This window comes from Molossus molossus, unplaced genomic scaffold (genome assembly GCF_014108415.1).
Source record: "Molossus molossus isolate mMolMol1 unplaced genomic scaffold, mMolMol1.p scaffold_m16_p_12, whole genome shotgun sequence".
In the NCBI taxonomy this organism is placed as follows: Eukaryota; Metazoa; Chordata; class Mammalia; order Chiroptera; family Molossidae; genus Molossus; species Molossus molossus.
Window position 1 is genome coordinate 69,846,664 of NW_023425347.1, and position 26,861 is coordinate 69,873,524.

Sequence of the window (26,861 nt, forward strand, 5' to 3'; positions counted from 1 at the left end):
TATTTATTAGAAGTGACATTGTCCAATAGGAATTTGAAACATTACTGAAACATCTAAGTTGGAAATATGTGATGGAGCTTGATACAGTCAATCTTATTTGCTTTGACAAAATTATTCATGTAACCTCTGGTCACAAGAAGAAAATGGGATAATTGAAATGTAAATCAGAAATTGTTTAATTTTGTTAGTGCAAGATATATATGTATATATATATGTACCAATATCAAATAAAACTTTTGAAGATGTGGACTGATTACAAAGTTTTAAAATAATTGTATAATGTTGATTCCTCAGGCTCTGCAGCACCATGTATGTAGCAAAGATTCCTTGGATTGTGGTAAACTGCTTTCCCTAAGAGCTCATATCACTTCCAGGGAGAATTTGGACAGTGTGGATTTTGACTTACATTGGGCAGCAGTAACTTTAGCAAATACCTTTAAATGCACACCGGTGAAGCCCATCCCCATTATTCCAACAGCTTTGGCAAGAAACTTGAGCAGTAATCTGAACATTTCTAAAGTTCAAGGTACCTATAAATATGGGTAAGTAAAAGATCTATTAATCCGAAATTTTAAATATTGGTCACAATAGTATATTATCATTATTACCATATAATATGAAATAATTGTATAGCCAGTTTACATGCCAGAGATCTGCAATGCTAGATAAATAACCAAGGAAGAGGAAAAGTGAAGTTGTTAATTTTTTGCTGAATATAGTTTTCTTTTCTTTTTTTGCATTTGTCTTCAGACAGAGCGGGAGAGGGTGAAAGAGAGAGAGAGAGAAACATTGATGTGAGAGAGATACATTGACTGGTTGCCACCCACATGACCCCACCTGGGGCCGGGGACAAACTGCAACCGAGGTACGTGCCCTTAGCGGGAACCGAACCCGGGACTCTCCGGTCCGCGGGCCAATGCTCTAACTGCTGAGCCAAACCAGCCAGGGCCTGAATATAGTTTTCTTTCAAAGAGTTGTGTCCCACCACCCCAAGAAAAATTAGTGGTAAAAATGATATTAAATTGGTTGTATTTTGTGATTTGAAAATACAAAGAGAAATTATTCTCTATGTCATTTTGTCCCTTTTATTTTGTCTAGGTTTTAGGTCATTATTTTTTTACTTTGTCTTTTTTTCCCCCCACTATAAGTGACTGATTATGAGCCTAAAAGAGGCTTTAGAATTTCATTATTATTTAATTATTTAATTATGAATAATGAGCATTGCAGATAGAGAAAGGAGATAAATAATAATTTATAGTACTCTTGCTTACCAAATTGTCAACCACTTGAGGGTGGAGTTTCCTCACATAGCTAGAGCAGCATCCTCTCCAGCTTCCTATCACCACTGTTGGTTTCTTAGGAAATGTAAGCCAAATTGCATGCTTTCTGCTCCACAGCAGGGCTGCTTCCCTGAATCCTCATCTACTTTCTTTATCCATTGTCTTCTGAGCTAGGTTAGACAATGTAGGCACCCTCTGTTTTAAAGCATAAGTAGTTCACTTCTGGTTTCCTTTCCCACTAGACTCCACCCTAGTTCCTTTTAGGTCTCTAGAGGCAGAAATGTTTGCCAAGGTGCACTCAGCTCCAAGTCTTATTCTTTTAAAAAAAATGCCTCTTCAAAAGAGGATAAGGAGAGGGAGGATTTTCTTTTCAGAGGGTATCTGGAATAGCAAGAAAGATCCCATTTTGAGTCCCACATACTGACCTTTCTGATTGGAGGGGCATAAAAAAAAAGTGTTGGCCCGGCCTGTGTGGCTCAGTGGTTGAGCGTTGACTCATGCACCAAGAGGTCGCCAGTTCAATTCCTGGTCAGGGCACATGCCCGGGTTGTGGGCCCAGTCCCAGGAGGGGGGCATGCAGGAGGCAGCCAGTCAATGTTCTCTCTTATTCATGTTTCTATCTCTCTCTTCCTCTCCCTTCCTCTCTCTAAAATCAATAAAGAAAAAAAAATTTTTTTTTTAAGTGTTGGTAAATTTTAGAATCGTGGAATGGTTAAACATGATGGTGATTAAAATGTTTGAATTAAGTGTAACATTTAATTCCCTTGGAATAGTAAAGTGATTCTCAATTCGAACATGGGAATTTGTGTTAAAATTAACCAAAATATTAATTTATTATCCTTAGTAACCATCTACTAGTGAAGTATGAATTTACCTTTCTCTAAATTGTCCTTCTGTGACCCCTTGGCATGCTACCAATAACCCAGGATGTTCAGTATTCTAATTATCCATTCCTCTTACCCCTTATTATATATAATTATGTATTAAATTTGTGAAATTTGCTCTTTTCCTTGACCACATTCATTTGTTTAACCTAACATTTATTTGGATTCATTATGGATTAGATATTATGGACACTGGAATTAAATAGATTTTAAAAAGGCATACTTACTGTTCATTAAGTTAATGTGTAAACATTTGAATAAAGATAATAAGGGTTTATATACAGTCAGGGAAAGCAGGAAGATGTGTCTTAATTGCCTGGGAAAATCATGGACAGCCCAAGCTGGTTATTTTAGAGAATTTATCAGGTAGGCAAAGCAGAAGAGTTTTCAAAACTGGTATAAGTGTCATTGATAAATCCCCTGCCAACTCAGGCTTAATCATCTTGTCACATGGCCTGATAAATTCATTATCTTTGTGTTTTACGGTTATTATAGCAATGAAATATACCCTCGGTGGAACTATCAAGACTTTGTATCACAAATGGCATTGTTTTAATTTTTGTATCTTAAAGCCATAACAATAAAATTAACTCTCTACAATTCTCCTGTAGTTTTTCATATCCTTAAAAGTTACTGTCAGTAATAAACATAATAACAAAGTATAAATATAGCACAATATCCTTTTAGGGACTAGTAGCTTTTAAGTTCTATCACGATGGTTCCAAAGTTCTGTGATAATGGTTGGAGGACTATAACGTAGTACATGAAGGTTGAATATATCTCACCTATTTCAGCCTCCTTCAGTGAGAAGTCACGTCGCCTGGATGCTTGAACACTTACAGTAAAAGGAAGTTCACTTCACCCACAGAAGCCTGTATGGTCCTGAAATTGTTAGCCTTAATTTTAATACTTTTGATTAAAATAAGTTGAACTTTTAGAGCAAAACTTTTTTAAAGGGTGTGTAATTTTCAATGACCATTTTAATACATTTAATTTTAATATATTGAATCTCTTTAATCTCCTTCTTTTACTGGAGTTCTTTGTCACACCTTGAACTGTTTTCTTTGTGAACATGTGTGTGAGAGAGAAAATATTCATTTGAATTATCTCCCCTGCTTAAAATGTGCTTCAGCACTCAGATCATCTCTTAATAGTAAAAAGTACATATTTCCAATTGTTTTTACATGAATGTTTTCTGTTTAGATATCTTACCATGGATGAAACACGCAAATTATTACTTTTGTTGGAATCTGATCCCAAGATTTATTCTCTACCATTAGTAGGAATGTAAGTGTCACATTATTTGTTACAACCTTTTCAACCATAAATGTATTCAAATATATATGATAAACATACTATGAATATGTAATTAAAACTTAGATCACCTTATAAAGCCACAACGGCCAATGATTCTTAATCTTTCTTATTTTAATAGCAGAATCGGCTAAAACAAGATTTTGCCCAGTCTTTGGAAGAACTTCAATGTATAAAACAGAGAAAGTTGAGCTCTATTGGTTGAAGTAGAAGCGTTAGAACCCTGTTTCTTAACTGTCTTCACTACTTGTCCTTAAGGCACCTTGAAGAACACAGAATAACACTTTAAAATTCACTGTCGGGCAATTTTGCAGAAATTCCCCTAAATGTTAATGGCTTTCTCTTTTGAGTTAGTGGTTAATGCCATTTAGACAGATTATTCAGTCATAAATTTATATTCATTCCATATTTATCAAGTGCTTACCATATGCATAGTATTATGTTTGGTACTGTGTTGGGATTTAAAGCTCCTCAAGAAATTTATAATCAAGGTAAGGTGATAAAATATTCCAATATTCACACATAGAAAAATAATAAGGAAATATGTGATTTGCTATGAAATGAGCAATATTGATAACGAGCACTATTAGTACTTGTAAGAGAGATGGTGGGGATATTTTCTTAGAGAAAGCACTATTGAACTGGACCTTTTGTGTTTAGATCATAGAAAGGAGTATTCGTGGGGAGGGAGTAGTATGTGCAAAATCAAAAAATGAGAACGCATGTTCTGTGGGTCATGAAATCTACTTAATTCTGTTGCTATGTTTCTGGTATTGGCTATGGGGTATTGGCTACGTCAATTTTTTTTAATTTATTGGGGTGACAGTTAATAAAATTATATAAATTACAGGTATACAATTCTGTAGTACATCATCTGTATATTATATTGTGTTCACCACCCCAAGTCAAATCTCTTTCCGTTTACCCTCTTATATCCCCTTCCCATTCCCCTCTTACCATACTTTTGTCTGTATCTATAAGTTTGTTTATTTTTGCTTAATCTATTCATGTTTTTCACCCAGCCCTCCAACTCCCCTCTCCTCTGAAAGCTATCAGCCTGTTCTCTGTATCTATGAGTCTGTTTCTATTTTGTTTTGTTAGTTTATTTTGTTCATTACATTCCACACATGAGTGAAATCATATGGTACTTGTCTTTCTTGCTAAGTGAATATCTATTTAGATCCTATGTTTCAGGCTACCTATGTATGTTACAGTATTTAATCCTCTCAATAACTATAGTTTTGGGTCGCTGGCTTTAATCTTCCTGAATTTAGTCTATTCTTTCTAGTCCAGGCTTTTTCACCTCTATTGTTACCCATTTTCTCTCCCACTATTTTACCTTCATCTCAGGTGGGAGAGAACAGAGAGAAAGTGGCTCTCTATATATCTGTATCTGCTCTCCCTCTTAACTATTATCATGGTCTAGTGTTCATAGATTTCTTATTTATAAAGCCTTTAATTCATTGCTAGTAAATGCCAAGAATCTCTGCCATATTACCCTAAGAAGAATGTAATCTAGGGTATATTAAGTATCCATTTGTAAATAACTATAGTTTTTTATTTCTAATTTTTTTTTTAGATGGCTCTCTGGCATTATACATATCTATAGTCCTCAGGTATGGGCTTGCTGCTTGCGATACATGTTCAGTTCTTCTATTCAAGAAAGGCAAGTGGTATTTTCTCTTGTAGTATTTTATTTCGATCTTTTCCTGCACTCATATTTTGATCTTTAAAATTCATGTGATGCTTTTATCTTTTATAATACTTATAAACCAGGAGAAAAAGCGCATTAGAAAAACAAACCTTATGTTAAATGGGAATAACAGCAGACAAAAGTGAGGTTGCATGATTTTTGGAAAGATGAAGAAATTTACTTATCTAACCACAGAACTGTAACACAAAGATACTTTTTAGGAGTGGCGGAAACCCTAGAGATCATCTACTCAAGCATTCTATTTTATAACTAAAGAGATTTCTTTTCGGTGAAATGGCTGAAATGAGTTTGAATTTGTTACAAGTGTTTTTATTAAGTTACATAGTGATACTACTAGCAACTGTAAGAAACATTTAAGAGGGGATGTTTAGAAACTAAAGCACAAGCATTAGAAACTTTATTTATAACCTCAACTCATTTAATTGTGTTACTTTGTACATGATACCACTATTTGCCCCTCACCTTCTTCATCTATTAAATGAAAATTCCAAGGTCTGTTTCTGTCTAGTTGGGTGGCTGTAATACAATTTAGAAAAAAACTATTGACAAGACAGTGCAAATACATAGTAATAAACCAGACATAATAAAGATACACAATGAATAAGTCTCTTTCCTACCCCATTTCCCCAGACCCTATCCCCAGAGAAAATCACTGTCCTATGCTTTCTTCCTGCAATATGCAATGCATAGATAAATATCGCCCTCCCCTGGCCTGTAAAAATTAAGTCACACATGGGAGCATACCATTCTTCCTTTTCTGTATGTTTTTTCTCTATATCATTACATCTCAGCATATACAGATTTAACACATATTTTACAACTGGATAGTAAATAATTTATGCTGTATTTTAAAAACTAGTCCTTTTTTTGTATATATCATTGTGTGTATATCCTAGTATATTTATAGAATAAATTCCTAAAAGTGGTCTTTCTGGTCAGAGCATAATTTTAAATTTTGTCAGACAATGCTAAATTGCCCTCAAAAAAACTGTCAATTTATAATCCTTCCAGCAGTGTTTGAGAGTGCATGTTTTCTCTATCTCCTCACTAATACTGTGGAACAAATATTTATTGAACACCTACTATGTACCAAGTACTATTCATGATATTGGGGATAAGCAGGAAGCAAAATGAAGACCCTGCAGATATAGGCATAAATAGAACAAATAAGTAAAGTAAACAATATTTAAAAGGTGAGTGTTGCCCCGCTGGGTAGCCCAGTTGGTTAGAGCATCATCCCTATATGTCAAGGTTGTGGGTTCGATCTCTGGTCAGGGCACATGCAAGAAGCTAGCAATGAATGCATAAATAAGTAGAACAACAAATTGATGCTTCTCTCTGTCTCTCTAAAAACCAATAAAAAATTTAAAAATTTTAAATTATAAGAGTATGCTTAGATTAAAAAAAATAAGTAATGAATGTTATGGAGAAAATAAGCAGGGGAAGAGGATGTTGTGTTTCTGGATGGTAATGGCAGGTAAAGAATAACAATCTTAATAGGGTAATCAGGCAGGCAAAGACTTGAGGTAAGGGAATAGGCCATGTGGGTGTCTGGTACAGTCCCAAACAGGGAATACATTAAGTCCAAAGGCAAAACATCACCCTGCATCTTTTTTTTTCTTTTTCTTTTTAATCCTCACCCAAGAATATGATTGTATTGATTTTAGTTAGAGAGGAAGGGAGAAAGAGAGAATGCAAGAGAAAGAAACATTGATTGGTTGACTCCCTAACTGGGGATCGAACCTGCAACCTAGGTATCTACCCTGACTAGAAATCGAACTCACAACACTTTGGTGTATGGGACGACTCTCTAACCAACTGATCACAGGGCTCACCTTGCCTCTCCTGCCTTCACCACTTTGTTCTGGTAGTAGTGTAATATATACCCAAGTTATTTTTTCAATCAACATTTTACAAAGTAGGGACAACTACTGAAAGTATTTTTAAATAGTTGGTTTTAATATATATATTAAAGACTCTTGATGACTTTTTGTTATGTAGTGAATAATAAAATAAATATTCATTGTATTAGTGTTTGTAATAGTAAAACATTGTAAACACTGTAATTTTAATATACATTTTTAAAAGTCTAGGAGACTTAGCCCTGGCCGGTTTGGCTCAGTAGTTAGAACATTGGCCTGCAGTCCCGAGAGACCCGGGTTCGGTTCCCACTAAGGGCATGCACCTTGGTTGCAGTTTGTCCCCAGCCCTGGTTGGGTTGTGTGGGTGGCAGCCACTTGATGTGTCCCTTTTACATCGATGTTCCTCTCTCCCTCCCTCCTACTCTATCTGAACAAAAAATAGAAAAATGTCCTCAGGTGAGGATTAAAAAAAAACAAGTCTAGGAGAATTAATAATGGCATATATATAAATCATAAAAAAGAAGGATGTCTAAGGTATAATATAGAACAGTGATATGGAAGGAAATCCAGGATAGTTAAATAAGAAATAGCAATTGCAAGTCACATGTATAGTAAGACCTTGTTTTTGTTAAATCATATAAAATGTTTTTGTGTGCCTAGGAGAAAATCTGGAAGTATGTATACTAAACTAGAGAGTGGAGTGGGGTGGGTTTCATTTTCCATTCTTGTATTGTTTGAGGTTTTTACAAGGAATATTTTTTTCATAATAAAATGTATTGAAAAATTGAAAATTGCCCTGGCCTTGTAGCTCAGTTGGTTAGAGCATCATCCCAATATGCCAAGGTTATGGGTTTGATCTCTGGTGAGGGCCCATACAAGAATCAACCAGTGACTCCTTTCCTCTCTGCCCCTCCGAGATCACCTCTTCTTCCCTTTCAACTCAGCAGCCTTCCCTCTGGGCCCTGCCTGAATCCAGTCTCCTCCTTTGTCCGCCCCCCACCCCCCCGACATCCCCCCTCCTGTTATTTGACTACTGTATGCCTCACTGTTCTCTGTGAAAGAACAATAAAAAAAAAGAGTCAACCAGTGAATGCATAAATAAGTGAAACAACAAATTAGTGTTTCTCTTGCTCTCTCTCTCTCTCTTAAAAAAAATTAATAAAAAATAACATTAAAAAGTAATTTGTTCCCCATTTTTCTTCCAAAAATGGATTGTTTAGTCCGTCTATTAACTAGATTCAGAGACTCACATAGAGTTCTTTGAGTAGAGTATACTCTTGTTATCCTCAGTAAATTTTAATTAAGTGGCATTTTTTTATACAGGGTTTTTTCAGAATCTGGAAATTTTATTATAGTTCTATATTCTGTGACACACAAGGATCCTGAGTTTTATGAATGTCTCCCTTGCGAGGGCGGGTTGCCTAACCTTCGATTCCAGCTACTGACCAGCAAAGAAACATTACATCTTTTCAAAGTAAGTAATTTGACTTGATTAATGACTATTTAGAATTGCATGCTATCAGTTTAAGCCTAATGGCCTTTACCTTTCAAAACGGTAACTATTAGGCTTTGTGTATTTATAATCAATCTTACTGAATATTACTTTATTTATTTATGGTTAATTTTGTTTTCATTAACTTTAGGTCATATCTCTAGAACCAAATTATAATACAGGATCGGAGGTTATCCACAGAATAGCTTGCTAATGTTTTTTCTAAAACCTTTGAAGAATATATCAAGAATGTATATGTTGTATCATTTTATGATATTGAGAGTTAATTTGTAATATTAGTGTTTTCTTTACTCTAATTGTTATTTTTTAAATGTAGGGGTGTAACAAATGGTTTCTCACACTTAAAAGCCAATATTAATCATATGTAATCCCAGGAAGCAGAATAGATTGTTGCTATATCTAATAAAACACAAAAACACATAAGTGCCATTGAATAAAAACATTTAAAGACCACTCTTTAGGAAAATGGTTAATTGTCCTATGTTTCAGACCAATAATTTTAAAAAAATCTGCATTTTATTGAAAAGATATTGAGTAACTGGATAACCATGTGTTTTCACTCAGATCTTATTTTGTGCCTTTGATTTTATTTATAGATTGTATCAGTTCACGAATCAAGTTTTTGCACTTTAATTATAAGTATAATAATCTTAAATGAAGTGTAATTTATTTCTATTTTAGAGACATATGTCATTTACCCATTTTATTCTTTTCTCTTTTTTTAATCCTCACCCGATGACATTTTTCCATTTTTTGTTCAGATAGAGTGGGAGGGAGAGAGAGAGAGAGAGAAAGGGACACATCAAGTGGTCGCCACCCTCACAACCCAACCAGGGCCAGGAACAAACTGCACCCGAGGTACGTGCCCCTAGCGGGAACCGAACCCGGGACTCTCTGGTCCATAGGCCAACACTCCAACCGCTGAGCCAAACTGGCCAGGGCCCCATTTTATTCTTTAGGTTGTATTTTCAGTTCAAAGTTACCATTTTAACTGAATCACTGGTTATTGAGTAAGCTACATAATACACATGATTAATACTTTACTATTATAGCAGGGACATAGACAGTAAAATAGAACTACCATGTGATCCTGCAGTTTCACTGCTGGATATTCATCTGAAGGAAATGAAAGCACCAATTCAAAAGGAAATCTTCACCCTCATGTTCATTGCAGCATTATTTACAGTAGCCAAGACATGGAAGCAACCCTAAGTGTCCATCAATAAATGAATGAATAAAGAAAAAGTGGTACATATATGCACAGTGGAATATTATTCAGCCATAAAAAATAAGGAAATCTTGCCATTTGCCACAACATGGATGGACCTTGAAGGCATATGCTAAGTGAAATAGTCAGAAAGAGACAGACAAATAGCATATCATCTTATTTATATGTGGAATATGTAAAACAAAACAAAACATAAATACAGAGAATAGATTGGTAGTTGTCAGAGGTGAGGTTTGGGAGGTGAGGGAAATGGTGAAGGTATTATAAAGGTACAAACTTCCAGCTATAAAATAAATAGGTCCTGGAGATGTAATGTACAGTATGGTGACTATAGTTACTGCACTGTATACAACTGCCCCTTGAACAATGTGAGTTTAAACTGCTCAGGTCCACTTATATGCAGATTTTTTTTTTTTTTTTTTAGTTGACCATCCAGTTCAAACCCACACTGTTCAAGGGTCAACTCTAAGGTTGGGAATCTGTGTATGCCAGAGGGCCAACTATCGTTATATGTGTATTTTCAACAGCACCCCTAACCCCCATGTTGATGGAGAGTCATTTGTATTTGAAAATTGCTAAGAGAGTAGATCTTAAAAGTTCTCATAAGATAAAAAACTGTTACTCTGTATGGTAATACATTTTTGTTTTTTATCCTCACCTGAGGATATTTTTTCATTTATTTTTAGACAGATTAGGAAGGAGGGAGGGAGGGAGAGAGAGAGAGAGAGAGAGAGAGAGAGAGAAACATCAATGCAAGAGAGACACATCAATTGGTTGTCTCCTGAGTGACCCCGAACAGGGCCAGGGATGAACCGCAACAGCAGTATGTGCCCTTGGCTGGAATCGAACCCGGGTCTCATTGGTCCATGGGCTGACGCTATAACCGCTAAGCCAAACCTGCCAGGGCGGTAATACGTTTTAACTATACTTACTGTAGTGATCATTTCACAATATATACAAATATTGAGTCACTATGTTGTACACCTGAAACTAATGTTATATGTCAATTATATTTCAATAAAACAATTTTTTAAAGGTTACAGTTACAGAAATCACTGTATTTCAGAGCTATTTTTCATCTAAATAGAATTCTCTTGGTGTTTTAAGTCACATTTCAAAATATGACCTACTTTGTTTCAGAATGTTGAACCTTCTGACAAGAATCCAATAAATTTTGAACTGCGTGCTGAAAGCCAAAATGCAGAAGCAGAGTTTTTCAACAAAGTTTCTAAGAATCTTTCAATTACAAGGTAAAAGATAAATTTTTATTATCTTTGTACTTTTAACTTATTTTCCTTAGTTTTTAATGAGTAATTAAATTAAGTCCCCAATTATTTCTGATGAACCTGTTTGTGTATCTTTATGTACTATAGATGTCTTTGCTTTAAATGCATTCCTTCATACTCAGGAGTTAGATGGTTATTTTAATGAAATGACAGCTCTAATAGAGTTCTTATCTGAGTTGATTTTTTACATAGGGGGAAGAGGTATTTGTCAAGTGATTATCTTGCTTAGGAAGAAGTATACTGTTTTTGGTTATTTTGGCTTTTGCTTGTTTCTTTCCTTCCTTGTAGTTTTAAACCTGGGCCTATCAGACATACTACTACACAAATATAATTCCTGTACCTAAAAAAGAAATAGTTTTATTTATTTATTTACTTATTGTTAATCCTCACTTTTTTCCATTGATTTTTTTTTTTTTTTTTTTTTTAAGAGAGAGTGGAAGGGGGGGTAGGTGGGGAGAAAGAGAAACATCAGTATGAGAATGCCTCCTGCACTCATCCCGAACAGGCCTGGGGATCGAACCTGCTAACCAGGTACATGTCCTTTACTAGGAATCAAACCTATGACCCTTTGGTCCGTGGGCCGATGTGTTTAACGGCTGAGCCAAACTGGCCAGGGCCTCTTCTCAACTTTTTGACCCTAATCTTAACCTCTCTTTAGGCCTCTTCAGTACTATCTATTTAGTACCTTACATGAGAAACAAGCATTTATATGGTTCATTATAGATGAGTGCATTTGAGAAAATGGCTTGACCTTTTTTTATAGCATTCATTTATCTGTCCTTAACACTTGATTCTATAGGTGGAAATTAACTATGATACAATCTTTAAGTGGATGCAACTGTGCCAACTGTTTATAAAGGTAGCATAACATAATAGTTATGAGCTCTAGTTATGGTATCAGACATATCTGTGTTCAAGTCCTGATTCTAAACATTCGCTTTCCATTTCATCTGTAAAATGGGAATTGTGATTGTATCTCTGTTAGTTTCCTGTTACTGATGTAACAAATTACCACAAACTTGGTGACTTAAAACAGTTTGGGCCTAACATCAAAGTGATGGCAAAAAAGAAGGTGATTGGCAGGCTGTGTTCCTTCTGAAAGCTTTACTGGAAAATCTATTTTATTCTCTTTTCCAGCTTCTAGAAGTCACCTGCATTTCTTGGCTGGACCCCTTCCTACACCATCTCCAAAGTTAGCAGTTTGTATCTTCCTCTCTCTCTCTCTCTTTCTCTCTGACGTCTTCTATTCTCAGATTTTCTTCGGACCCTTGTGATTACATTGGTCTTACCTGGATAATGCAGGATAATTACATCTCTAGATCCTTAATCACATCTGCAAACTTCCTTTAACCATATACTATAACATAGTCATAGGTTCTGAGGATTAGAAAGATGTTTGAGGTATACTCTTTCCATTTGGGGGCATTTTAAGTATCCTTGAAACAGGTTAGATCAGCAGAAAACTCTATTCTTACAGCTTTGTAAGAAAACTTATACTATTTTTAAGGCTTTCTTCAAAATTCTGTTGACTAATTAATGGAAGAAAATGCCAAATTAAGGAGATGCTTGCATTTCTTTAACATTGTTGTTGAAAAACCTTGTTTATTTTCAGCTCTGACCAAGGCTGTAATAAGATCCGTCATTTTTAGGTTTTAGTGAAATGTTTGTCTTGCCTGAAGAGCTGATGTTACAACTATACAACCTAAAGTTTCTTTTTGCCTTGGGTGCTAAAAAAAAAGCTCAAGAATGCATTTATTACTTAGTGTCATTAATTATGTGTGTGTTTATATGTGTGTGTTTATCGTAAGTATGTAGCAGCAGATACTAAATCCTTCCCACAAACTCAGGTGTATAAAACAATGTCAGTTGCCCAGCCAGTGTGGCTCAGTGGACTGAGTGCCAGTCCCAAGGACTGAGAGATGCCGGTTCAATTCCCGGTCAAGGCACATGCTTGGGTTTTGGGCTTGATCCCCAGTAGGGGACATGCAGGAGGAAGCCAATAGATGTTTCTCTCTCTCTCTCTCTCCTTTCCTCTCTAACAAAAGAAAAAAAAAGCGACTTACTTTCTGTTTAAAAGTAATTGAACTTAATTTCCATTTGGAGCCCTTATTTAGTATGCTAGGTTATAGAAACCAAATTTCAGTCAATTCAAGTTCTGTTTATCCTCTTTTCTCTGGGGTTATATGTAATTTAGAGGGGACTAATGTTGCGCTAGTGGGTGACATGATTATCACTCATCCATGTTGCCATCTTCTGAGGTGTTTCCATTTGCATCTGGTCTTTGGCAGTAGGTTTGTTCAGTTTCCTGCTGCACCCTCTTTACCCTGTTCAGGTCATTGGCTCTCTGACATGTCCATGCTGTACTGAGGTGCATGAGATAGCATTATGTATTCTCCATGTCATTCCTGGGTGCAGGCGGAGAGCTTTATGGCACTGGTACAGACTCTTCTGCTTAAATGCTCCATCAGACATTGTCATTGTTTCTTTGTGGCACCTTGGCACAGAAAGAACTTCATTTTTCCCTCTCTAGACTACCAGGGCTTGGGACAAAGGTCTCTCTTGCTGTCAGATCTTTCAGATCTGCTATTTCTTTTATTTTTATATTTTATATTTACTTTATTATTTTTATTATTTAACTTATTTTTGTTACAGATGTTTCTCCTTTTCTCCCCCATTGACACCCTCCTCCCTTTCTTCCCCCTCCCCCCGCATTGTTTTCTGTGTCAATTGGTTATGCTTATATGCATAAGTTCTCTTCCCTCCTCCCCACCATCTCCTCTAAAGTTGGTTATTCTGAACCTTTCTTCCATGTCTGTGGGTCTATTTTGTTCATTATATTCCAAAATAAGTGAGATCATGTGGTACTTGTCTTTCTCTGACTGGCTTATTTCCCTTAGCATAATACTCTCAAGGTCCTTCGTCTCAAAGCATAAGAGATCTTTTTCTTATAGCTGCATAGTATTCCATTGTGCATATGTACCACAGCTTTTTTATCCACTCATCTGCTGATGGATACTTGGGCTGTTTCCAGATCTTAGCAATTGTAAATAGTGCTGCTATGAACATAGGGGTACATATATTCTTTCTGATTGGTGTTTCAGGCTTCTTAGGATATATTCCTAGAAGTGGGATCACTGGGTCCAATGGCAGTTCAATTTTTAATTTATTGAGTAAAGACCATTATTGTTTGCCATAATGGCTGTACCAGTCTGCATTCCCACCAGCAGTGTACTAGAGTCCCCTTTTCTCCACACCCTCACCAGCACTTGTTTGATGATTTGTTGATGGCAGCCATTCTGGCAGGTGTGAGGTGATACTTCATAGTTGTCTTAATTTGCATCTCTCTGATGATTAGTGATGTTGAACATTTTTCATGTCTCTGGCCATATGTATGTCCTGTTTGGAGAGGTGTCTATTTAGGTCCTCTGCCCATTTATTACCTGGATTATTTTTCTTCCTTTTATTGAGTTGTATGAATACTCTATATATTTTGGAAATTAACCTCTTATCTGATATATTGTTGGCAATTATGCTCTTCCATATAGTGGGTTCCCTTTCCATTTTGCTGGTTGTTTCTTTTGCTGTGCAGAGCATTTTAGTTTGATGTAGTCCCATTTATTTATTTTTTTCCTTTGATTCTCTTGCCTGAGGTATTGTATCAGTGAAAATTCTGCTGCATGTGATGTCTGAAATTTTGTTGCCTACATTTTCTTCTAGGATTTTTATGGACTCACAAATCATACTTAAGTCTTATCCATTTTGAGTTTATTTCTTGTGTATGGTATAAGTTGGTGGTCTAACTTAATTTTTTTTGCATGTAGCTGTCCAATTTTCCCAGCACCATTTATTAAGGAGGCTGTCTTTACTCCATTGTATGCTCTTGCTACCTTTGTCAAATATTAATTTGACATAATGTCCGGGTTCTCAATTTCCGGGTTCTCTGTTCTTGTGCCAACAACAGGCTGTTTTGATTACAGTCACTTTGTAGTATAACCTAGTATTCGGTATTGTGATCCCTCCTACTTTGTTCTTCTTTTTCAAGATTGCTGTGGCGATTTGGGGTCTTTTTTGGTTCCATATAATATAAACCTTTGGAGTGTTTGTTCTAGGTCTGTGAAATATGTTGTTGGTATTTTAATGGGGATTGCATTGAATCTATAGATTTCTTTGGGTTGTATGGACATTTTAATGATGTTAATTCTTCCAATCCATGAACAAGGTATATGTTTTCACTTTTTTATATCTTTATTTCTTTTTTTCAATGTCCTGTAGTTTTCTGCAATCAGTCCTTTACTTCTTTGGTTAAGTTTATTATTAGGAATCTTAATTTTTTTGTTGTAATGGTAAATGGATTGTTTTTTTAGTTTCTCTTTCTATGTGTTCATTATTAGTGTATGAAAATGCCAATAATTTCTGGATGTTGATTTTGTATCCTGCTACTTTGCCAAATTCATTTATTAAGTCTTTTTGATGGAGTTCTTAGGATTTTCATGTCATCTGAGAATAATGACATTTTCGCTTCCTTTCCAATTTAGATCCCTTTTATTTTTTATTCTTGTCTTATTGCTGTGTCTAAGACTTCTAGTACTATGTTAAATAAGAATGGTGAAAGTGGACCATCCCTGTCTTGTTCCTGTCCTTAAGGGAAATGCTTTTAGTTTTTGCCCATTTAGTATGATGTTGGCTGTAGGTTTGTCATAAATGGCCTTTATTATGTTGAGATATGATCCTTCTATTCCCCCTTTGCTGAGAGTTTTTATCAAAAATAGACGCTGGATTTTGTCAAATGATTTCTCAGCCTCTATTGCTATGATCACACGATTTTTATCTTTCATTTTGTTTATGTGGTATATCGCATTTATTAATTTATGAATATTGTACCAGCCTTGCATCCCTGGGATAAATCCCACTTGGTCATGGTGTATTTTTTGTTTTTTTTTTGTTTTTTTTGTGGTACGTGCACCTAGTGGGAACCAAACCTGGGACTCTCTGGTCCACAGGCTGACGCTCCAACCGCTGAGCCAGACTGGCCAGGGCGGTGTATAATTTTTTAAATATATTGCTGGATTCAATTTGCTAAGATTTTGTCTAGGATTTGGGCATCTGTGTTCATCAGGGATATTGGTTTATAATTTTCTTTGTAGTGTCTTTATCTGGTTTTGGGATTAGGATTATGCTGGCCTCATAAAAAGAGCTTGGAAATCTTTCTTCCTCTTGAATTTTTTGGAATAGTTTGAGGAGAATAGGTGATAGTTCTTTGAATATTTGGTAAAACTCCCCTGTGTAGCCGTCCGAACCAGGGCTTTTGTTTGCTGGGATTTTATTGATTACGTCTTCTATTTCCTTAATTGTTATTGATCTATTTAGGTTTTCTGACTCTTCCCAGTTGAATTTTGGAATAGTATATGATTCTAAGAATTTGTCCATTTCACCTAGGTTGTCGAATTTGTTGGCATATAATTATTCATAGTATTTTCTTACAATCCTTTGTATTTTTGTGGTGTCCATTTTTACTTCACCTATTGCAGTTCTGATTTTATTAATTTGGGTTTTCTCTCTTTGTTTGCTGGTGAGTTTGGCTAAAGATTGATCAATCTTGTTTATCTTTTTGAAGAACCAGCTCTTGGTTTCATTGATCATTTGTATTGTTTTTTTAGTCTCTATATCATTTATTTCTGCTCTGATTTTTATTATTTCCTTCCTTCTACTAACTCTGGATTTTTTTGTTGTTGTTCTCTTTCTAAATATTTAAGTTGTTGGGTTAGATAGTGTATTAGAAAATTTTCTTTTTTCTTGAGGTAGGCCTGTACTGCTATGAACTTCTCAGGACTGCTTTTGCTATGTCCCATAGATTTTAGATTGTTGCATGTTCATTTTCATTAGTTACCAGGAAGTTTGTGATTTCTTTCCTGATCTCATTGGTAGCCCATTCATTGTTTCAGATCTTCCGTTTCTGTTGTTCTTCCTGCTGGTCAGGTAGGATGCAGGACCCTTTCTTAGGGAATCCATTAAGGTCTAAGCTCTCTTAGCTTCCTTCTGGCTTTTGTTTCCTCTTCCCTAACCCATCCTATTGAGACTTTATCTAGTTTAGGATGCGGAAAAAAACCTGATTCATATAATCTTCCAAAATTTAGTCTTAAACTCTAATTTCAGCTTTTGAAACTCAGTACTAGCTCTATGTCTCTGCTGGGGCATGCTACCTGCGATACAATGTGTGCAACTGACTAAATGGGAGGTGCTACCTCAATTAATGTCTCAAAGTATTTTCTTATCACAGATATTTAAATAAGTGCATGGGAAAAATAATTCCTCTTTGATTTTCCTTTTTTTTGTTTGTTTAATATTTTTTTATTTTATTAATTTTTTTAAAGAGAGAGGAATGGAGAGAGAGAGAGAGAAACATCTGTGTGAGAGAGAAATGTTGACCAGCTGCCTCCTGCACACCCCCCACTGGGGACTGAGCCCAAAACCCGGGCATGTGCCCTGACCAGAATCGAACTGAGAGCTCTCAATCCATGGAACAACACTCAATCCACTGAGCCACACTGGCCAGGCTGATTTTCCTTTTTAACAGTGTCTAAGATAGTGAATAGATATTTATCACCAGATTATAAAATTTTTGATGGCAGGTGCTATGTCTTATTTATTTCTACATTCCTCAGAGTGCTTAAACAAAAGATGCTCAGTGACTGTTGGTTTCTTGTTACATTAAGAATAACTAAGTTAACGTGTCATGATCAGACAAAGGGGTATTTTATTAAGCGTGAGTCTGATTGGGCCAGTTGTACTGGGCAACTAACATTGACCTGAAAAAGAAAATAATTTGTGGTTGTCAGATACTAAGTTAAGTGATCCAAATACTACTGTGGCTTATTAAAGGACTTTCTTCAACTTCAAAAAGAAAGAACAAACAAACACTGGATTACTGTATACTTTTTCTTGTCTCCCCCTCTGCTCTTTAGGTCTTCCCAAAAGTTATCTCCAGGGAAAATGCCAATAAATGATCATGACTCTGGTGTTGAAGATGAAGATTTTTCTCCAAGACCAATTCCTAGTCCTCATCCAGTGAGTCAGAAGGTATCACTGATCTTAAAAAGTACTCACCTTGCCCTGGCCAGTTTGGCTCAGCGGAGAGACCCGGGTTCGGTTCCCGCTAAGGGCACGTACTTCGGTTGCAGTTTGTCCCCGGCCCTGGTTGGTCGTGCGGGTGGCAGCCACTCGATGTGTCCCTTCACGTCGATGTTTCTCTCTCTCTCTCCCTTCCTCTCTCTCCCTCCCACTCTATCTGTACAAAAAATGGAAAAGTGTCCTCGGGTGAGGATAAACAAACAAACAAAAAAAGTACTCACCTTGGTGGCTAGAAACCTTGGTGGCACTCAATAATGCAACCTAAAACTTACTGAAGTTTTATTCTAGCTATCTATATGTATATGGCTGTCTACATATATATATTCCTCACAGGTATATATAGTTATTTTATGTAGTAATATATATACATGTGTCATAAGTACGTATAATTATTATTCCCAGAGAAAACTGAGACACAGTTAAGTTTCTTTCCCAGGATTACACAGCTACTAAGTAGTAAAGCTAGAATTCTGATTCAGGAGGTTTGGTTTCAGAATCTGGTGTTTTTAACCCATGTAAACTCATCACCAAAGCTCGACATTGGGTCTTATAAATCTTGCCATAATTTTTTATTGCAGCCAACCATGGGTCATTTTAGAATTAGTGCACCTTAATTGAATTAACTGTTTCTTAGAAGAAAAGGGATTGGGAAAGATTATTTTTTTTAAATCCTCACCCAAGGACATTTTTGCATTTATCTTCAGACAGAGCTGGAGGGAGAGAGGAAGGGAGAGAGAGAGAAACATCGATGTGAGAGAGACACATTGACTGGTTGCCACCCACACGACCCCAACTGGGGCCAGGGAAAACTGCAACCAAGGTACGTGCCCTTAGCGGGAACTGAACCCGGGACTCTCTGGTCCACGAGCTGATGCTCTAACCGCTGTGCCAAACAAGCCAGGGTGGGAATGGGAAAGATTTTAAAAAATTAATATCAAATTATAACCAAATTTACCACAACAAGTATTTTGTTTACTCCTCTTTGTGCTCTTGCAACTCTTTTAGTTGGTACCAGTATAAAGAATAACTGAATACTTTCATTTAGTGGAAAAATATTATGAAATATTAATTGGAAGATTCCTTGTTATTTCAGATTCAGAAACATTATTTGCTACTGAATCTGTTGAAGCATTTTGCCTATGACAATTTTTTTTCAGAGTATAAAAAAGTCTGTTGTAAAACAGTTTCTCATAATGTGATCTGTGATCTAAGCAATGATCAGTGGTCCAGTAAAAGGAGTTACATCATTATATAAGTTTATGAGATGCTTAGTTTCATTCTTTGAGGGTGAGGACCTTGTTTATTTTTTTTTTTATTTTTTATTTTTTTTTAATCCTCACCCGAGGATATTTTTCCATTTTTTGTACAGATAGAGTGGAAGGGAGAGAGAGAGAGAAACATCGACGTGAAGGGACACATCGAGTGGCTGCCACCCACACGACCAACCAGGGCCGGGGACAAACTGCAACCAAAGTACGTGCCCTTAGCGGGAACCGAACCCGGGTCTCTCCGGACCGCAGGCCGACGCTCTAACCGCTGAGCCAAACTGGCCAGGGCAGGACCTTGTTTATTTTGCTCACAATTGTATTCCTAGTGCCTACTACATAGAAGATGCCCAGAAAATATGTATCAACTGTGTAGATAAAGAATAAACCCTTTTTTAATGAATAACGATATAATTTGGGAAGTATTGGCCTATGAAAAGTGAAGCATATATCTTTCTCCTAAAAAATACTTTTTCTCTTTCACTTTTTCCCCATTTTAGGTTTCTAAGATTCAACCATTAGTTCCAGAACTTTCACTTGTGTTGGATAGCAATTTCATAGAATCAAATGCTCTGCCTAATTCTTTGGAAATGGTGAATAATGAAAATCCTCCTTTGTCAATTAACCACTCTGAACTCTTGGAACCACTGCAACCCCAGCATTATGATGAGAAACATAGCCGAGAAGCTGAAGCTGGAGAGCCTTCCTTCAAAGAGCTTCCAAATCAATTAAACCAGGACACTATTCCTTTGAGACACTGCATAGTAAGACAGCTATCTACCTGTAAGAATGAGAACCCCCATATACGGAACATTGTTAAGCCATCTTCTCTTAATGGGCCTTCTCCTGATGCATCTGAAAAGCTTCAGACAGTTTCTTCTGGAAATGTACACAAAGAAGAGTATCCTATAAGATCTTCCTCATTTAATTCTAGGCAGTCTTCTCTTACTCCACAGTCCCACCCGCACAATTTTATTTTTTCACCTCATAATTCAGGGAAACCAATGGAATTTCAAATGCCTACTCCCCCATCACCATCTTACTATTCCACAAATGTTTGCAGTTGTTGTCAGCATCATGGCCATATTCAGTATAGTCCAATAAACTCTTGGCAAGGAATGAATACAGTAGGATCTGTTCAAGACCTCCAATCTGAAGCTCTTCAGAAACATTCATTATTTCCAGCTCTGTACCATAATGCATTCTATTCTTCAAGTAGTCCTATAGCCTTGAGACCTCAGGGAAGCATGGGTGGTTGTTCTCCCCACGGCAATATAGAACCATCACCTGTGGCAAGACTCCCTTCACATGTGGACTCATGTAACCCGCAGCCGTGTGCAGTGTGCATGCACACACCCAAGACTGGGTCAGATAATGGAATGATGGGACTATCTCCGGATGCATATAGGTTCCTCACAGAACAAGACAGACAGCTGAGGCTACTTCAGGCACAGGTTTGCTGGGAGCTTTCTTAGTTCTATTAAATTCCTGGTATTAAAATAGTAACTTAATTTTTAATGCCTGAAGTTTTCTTATCTGTAAAATATATCTTATGTAGTATGTTCTTTGTGGGGTTATAAAAGTATACATAAAGCTCTTCGTATAGTGTCATAAACAGGAAGCACTCAGTAACCGTTAGCTATTATTAATATTTCCAGTTTCAGCGTGGCCAAACACAGGCAATTCTGATTAACCTTTATAAGAAGAATCTTGTGTAAAAATGTCTAATATTTGATACATAGAGTCAGGATATACCTCCTACCATACTTTTGATTTTTAAGTGAAATAGGAATAAGATGTAGGATTGAGTTGTTAACATTTAGGTTTTTTTACATGAGTGTCAATTTATGAATGCTAATCTAAACTCTTACATTTTCATTTTTTTAAAAATGTTTTTATTGCTTTTTTAGAGAAAGAGGAAGGGAGAGAGAGATATAGAAACATAGATGTGAGAGAGAAACATTGATTGGCTGCCTCCTGCACGCCCCCACTGGGGATCAAGCCTGCAACCCAGGCATGTGTCCTGACCAGAATCGAACCAGGTCCTCTCAGTCCATGGGATTACGTTCAATCCACTGAGCCACACTGGCTGGGCTGTTTTCACTTTTACACTTAGCCCAAAGTTTTCTTAATAATGAATGATAATGATTTTCTACATTGAGTAAGTTTTATGGTATCGTCTAGTTGAAATATGAGAAAATATAGTTAAAATTTAGTTATTTATAACTGGGGCACTATGTAATTTATATTTAAACTCAGCTGCCAGTTTTGTTGATTACTTCACTGTCAGTTTAAAGTATGTTTTTAATTAATATAGATTCAGCGTTTATTGGAAGCACAGTCTCTTCAGTCCTGTTCCCCTAAAACTACCACTGTTGAAGATGCGGGGCAGGCTGCAAGACAAGTGGAGTTGGTTTCCATGGAAGCACAGTCGTCCCCTGGTTTACACATGAGGAAAAGTGTAAGCATTGCTGTGAGCACAGGTAATTTCTTTTTCTTTTTTCATTTTTTTATAAGGAATTTTAAAAAGTACTTTTTATGTCTACTTTAAAATGTTTTTACATTGACATTGGTGCATGGTATCAAAACCAAAGTAATGAGAGTATATCATTTTAAAGTCTTTTTTTTTTTTTTTAATCCTCACTCGAGGACATTTTTGCATTTATCTTGAGATAGAGCGGGAAGGAGAGAGGGAGGAAGAGAGAGTGAAACATCCATGTGAGAGAGACAAATCGAGTGGCTGCCACCCACAGGACCCCAAACGGGGCCGGGGACAAACTGCAACCGAGGTACGTGCCCTTAGCGGGAACCGAAACAGCACCTCTCTGGTTCACAGGCCAGCACTCTAACTGTTGAGCCAAACTGTCCAGGGCACTTCTTAAAGTCTTGGTGTAATTTTACTCTTTAAAATTTCTTTTTTCTTTATTGATTTTAGAGAAAGAGAGGAAGGGACAGGTAGAAAGAGAAACATCGATGAGAGAGGACATCGATTGGCCACCTCCTGCATGCCCCCCACTGGGGATTTGGCCCACAACCTGGGCATGTGCCCTGACCAAGAACCGAACTGGTGACCTATAGGTGCATGGGTCAACGCTCAACCACTGAGCCACAGTGGCTGGGCTAATTTTACTATTTGTGAAATAAAACTATACCTGAAAACAGAAATGAAACTACATAACATAGTACATTGTTTTTTCTACTTTCCCAGGCTGGACTCAATTCTAATAAGAGAAATCATCTGTGATTTGAGGGGTCAAGGAAGGTTTCATCTATGCACTGTTATTGAATCAGGGCCTTGAAAGATATGTAGGATTTTAGTAGGTGAAATTCAGAGATACTAGAACAGTTTGGGTAGAGAAAATAGTGTGAGCTCAGTGAAGAAATACAGGGCTCTGAGTTGTTTGTTCAGTACCATACATTATAATGTTACGGAGAACCTTTTTTACATCTTTTACAAAAGACTATGTACTTTATTTGGTAAGCAACATTGAAGGCCTTGAAATCTTCGAGAACAACATTGTGTCCTCAGAGTCTAGCAAGATGTATAGTACATAGAGTAGTGGTGATAAGAATGAAGAGGAAGAGTCATATAAAATGTTGATAATTTGATAATTAATTTGATATAGCAGTTGAGGAAGAGGGAGGATTCAAAAGTTACTCTAGCTAGCCTTGGCCGGTTTAGCTCAGTGGTTAGAGCGTCGGCCTGCGGTACAGAGAGACCCGCGTTCGGTTCCCGCTAAGGGCACATACCTTGGTTGCAGTTTGTCCCCGGCCCTGGTTGGTCGTGCGGGTGGCAACCACTCGATGTGTCCCTTCACATCGATGTTTCTCTCTCTCTCTTCCTCTCTCTACCTCCCGCTCTGTCTGAACAAAAAATGCAAAAATGTCCTCGGGTGAGGATTAAAAAAAAAAAAAGTTACTCTAGCTAAATGCAATGTGAGAGACTTCCGGTCAGGATGGCAGCGTAGGTAAACCCGGTATCGCGTCCTCCCACAACCACATCAAAGTTACAACTAAACTACAGAACAACCATCATTCAAAACTGCCTGAAATCAAGCTGAATGGAAGTCCTACAACTACTGAATTAAAGAAACAGCCGCATTGAGACTGGTAGGAGGGGTGGAGGCGGACGGACTGGTCCCACACCCACGTGTGGCGGATAAGAATCAGGAAGATACCTCGGCTGGGAAGGTCCTCCCTGAGGACTGAGGGGTCCCCGTCCCATACCAGTCGCCCACTCAGGGTTCCAGTGCCAGGAAGAGAAGTCCCCATAACTTCTGGCTGGAAAAACTAGCAGGAACTGAGGCTCAGGGAGGCTGAGGCGGCTGGAGCCTCAGGCAGCTCCTCTTAAAGGGCCCGCACACGGACTTATCAGACTTACTCCCTCTAAGCTCGGAGGGGAGGCAGCTCGAGGGGCACCAGAGACATACAGGGAAGAACTGAGCTGTTTGGCATTGGAGCGAGGGCTGGAGAGGGGTTTTCTCCGGGACAAACATACTGTCAGAGGCCTTTGTTCCTTTGGTGAGCCCTTCCCTGGAGCGGCAGACAGCCACGATATCTGGGACTCCAGCAACCTGGCTCACACTGGTTGCCCCGCCCTGGTGATTCCCCAAGGCCCCGCCCCACCCAACTTTCAGGCCCACCCAAGCTGTTGCCAGTTGCTTAGGATTGGCCTGTCTTAGATCCTGCTTCAGGTTTTCCTAAATTCTTTCAAACAAGCAGCATCTGGTCTCAGCTAGCCCCATACCTCTCGTTAAGTAATACACAGAAACAAACACAGGGAGGCAGCCAAAATGAGACAAACAGGCCCCAAATGAAAGAACAGAAAAAATCTCCAAGAAAAGAACTAAGCTAAATGGAGATAAGCAACCTAACAGATACAGAGTTCAAAACACTGCTTATAAGGATGCTCAGTGAACTTAGTGAGAACTTAAATGAACTTAGTGAGGGCCTCAAGAGCATAAAAAAGGACCAGTCAGAAATGAAGAATACACAGTCAGAAATGAAGGAGGCACTAAATGAAATAAAGAATAATTTACACAGATTCCATAGTAGAGTAGGTAAAGCCAAGAAGCAAACAATTGATTTGGAATATAAGGAAGTAAAAAAACACCCAATCTGAACAGCAAAAAGAAAAAAGAATCCCAGAAAATGAGGATAGTGTAAGGAGCCTCTGGGACAACTTCAAGCGTGCCAACATTCGCATCTTGGGGGTGCCAGAAGGGGAAGAGAGAGAACAAGAAATTGAAAACCTATTTGAAACAATAATGGCAGAAAACTTCCCTAACTTGGTGAAGGAAACAGACATATACATCCAGGAAGCATAGAAGTCCCAAACAAGATGAACCCTGAGAGGCCCACACCAAGACACATCATCATCAAAATGCAAAAAGTTCAAGACAAAAAGAGAATGTTAAAAGCAGCAAGAGAAAAACAGTTACCTGTTAAGAGAGTTCCCATTAGACTATCAGCTGATTTCTCAAAATAAACTTTGCAGGCCAGAAGGGAGTGGCAAGAAATATTCAGTGATGAAAAGCAAGAACCTACAACCAAGATCACTCTATCCTGAAAAGCCGTCATTTAGAATCAATGGCCATATAAAGAGTTTCCCAAACAAGGAAAAGCTAAAGGAGTTCATCACCACCAAACCGTTATTATATGGAATGTTGAAGGTTCTTCTTGAAGAAAAAGATAAAAAATATGAACAAACAAAATGAACAGGCAGAACAGAAACATTCTCATAGATACAGAGAACATTTTGTTGGTTGCCAGATGGGAGAGGGGGATTGGGGGAATGGGTGAAAGGTGAAGGGATTTAGAAGTACAAATGGGTTACTAGACTGACAAATCTCAAAGGGAAGGGGTTAGGAGGTGGGAAGAAATAAACCAAAGAACTTATATGCATAACCAATGGACACAGACAACAGTGTGGGAAATGGCAGGATGGGGTCAATGGGGGAAAAAAGAGGAACATCTGTAATACATTCAACAATAAAGATTATTAAAAAATAAAATAAATAAATGCAATGTGATATCTTAGATTGGATCCTGGAACAGAAAAAGAACATTAGTGAAAAAAATTGCTGAAATCCAAATGAAATTTATAGTTTTAGTTAATAGTACTGTACCAATATTAGTTTCTCGATTTTGACAAATGTATCATGGTAATGTAAGATGTTAACATTAAGAGAAACTAGATGATAAGTATATGGGAACTCTATATATTATATTCTCTATAAATCTAGAATTATTCCAATATCAAAATAAAAGCTACTTCAGGATTTTAAGCCTGGATAATAGAAGGAATGGTGGTAATATTGAACAGAAGTAGGCAAGTTAGAGAAGGAAAGAAGAAAGGATGAGTTCACTCTAGTCTGTTGAGATTGAGCTACTTTTGGAAATGAAGACAGTGATGCTCAAATGTCAAAGTGTAGGTGGGTTGATAATATAAGCCTTGCAAAAGTAACAGGTGAAGAATTCAGCCTGAAGAATAAAAATTTAAGAGGGATAATAAGAAAAATAGATTTCTGTATTCTTTTTCTGAACTATCCATGTAGAGGGGAACAAACAGTGAGGGTAGCAAGAACTTCATGCACATTTATAAATCAAATTCAGGTATTACTCAGTTAAGATCTTTGGCTAGCCCTGGCCAGTTTTGCTCAGTGGTTAGAGCGTCGGTCCACAGACCAATGAGTCACAGGTTCGATTCTGGTCAAGGGCACGTATCTCAGTGGTGGTTTGTCCCCAGCCCTGGTCAGGATTGTGCTGGAGGCAATCAGTCAATGTGTCCCTCTCACGTCGATGTTCTCTCCTTCTCTGCCACTCAATCAGAAGATAAATAGAAAAATATCCTCAGGTGAGGATTAAAAAAAATAATAATAGGAAGATTTCTTGGCTACAACATAAACCACTTTGAACTAATTAAGCAAGGAAGGAATTTACTGGAAGAATATGGGGATGTTTCATGAAAGCCAAGGCCAAGAATGGGGCCAGACTTTAGGGAAAAACTAGTACTAGAAGCTGGAGTACTAAGGTCTATCCAGTTATTCTTCATGGCTGTTTCACTTTACTCTGTCTGTAGTCTTCACTACTTTACATTTCAAAATATAGCTCACTCAGAGTTCCAAAGTTTAAGTGTTGCACAGTTCTAGCCACATGCACAAACCAGGGTACTATACTTCAGTCCCAGCATCAAATTGCAGAGAACCTGAATGCCCAAGTTTGGTTTAGGTTTTATTCCCTGGTTTAATGGTAAGGGTGTTGAGAATCACATAATAGAGACATACCTTCTGGAGTGCCATCTCAGTTCATTGCAGAGGTGACAGTTCCCAGGGAAAGTGTGTGTGTGTGTGTGTGTGCGCGCGCGTGTGCGCTACAGAGGGATGGT

The 26,861-nt window shown here is 37.4% G+C and overlaps 1 protein-coding gene across 1 annotated transcript in view; it reads left to right on the forward strand.

The window, feature by feature from the left end:
* The window catches only part of STIL (STIL centriolar assembly protein), a 47,685-nt gene that overhangs the window by 8,702 nt on the left and 12,122 nt on the right, over positions 1–26,861 (forward strand). The window contains exons 5-12 of the mRNA XM_036256802.1: positions 295–542; positions 3,368–3,451; positions 5,058–5,144; positions 8,378–8,528; positions 10,936–11,045; positions 18,044–18,158; positions 19,975–20,928; positions 21,792–21,957. Coding sequence (XP_036112695.1) covers positions 295–542; positions 3,368–3,451; positions 5,058–5,144; positions 8,378–8,528; positions 10,936–11,045; positions 18,044–18,158; positions 19,975–20,928; positions 21,792–21,957 — 1,915 coding nt within the window. The remainder of the gene's footprint in view (positions 1–294; positions 543–3,367; positions 3,452–5,057; positions 5,145–8,377; positions 8,529–10,935; positions 11,046–18,043; positions 18,159–19,974; positions 20,929–21,791; positions 21,958–26,861) is intronic.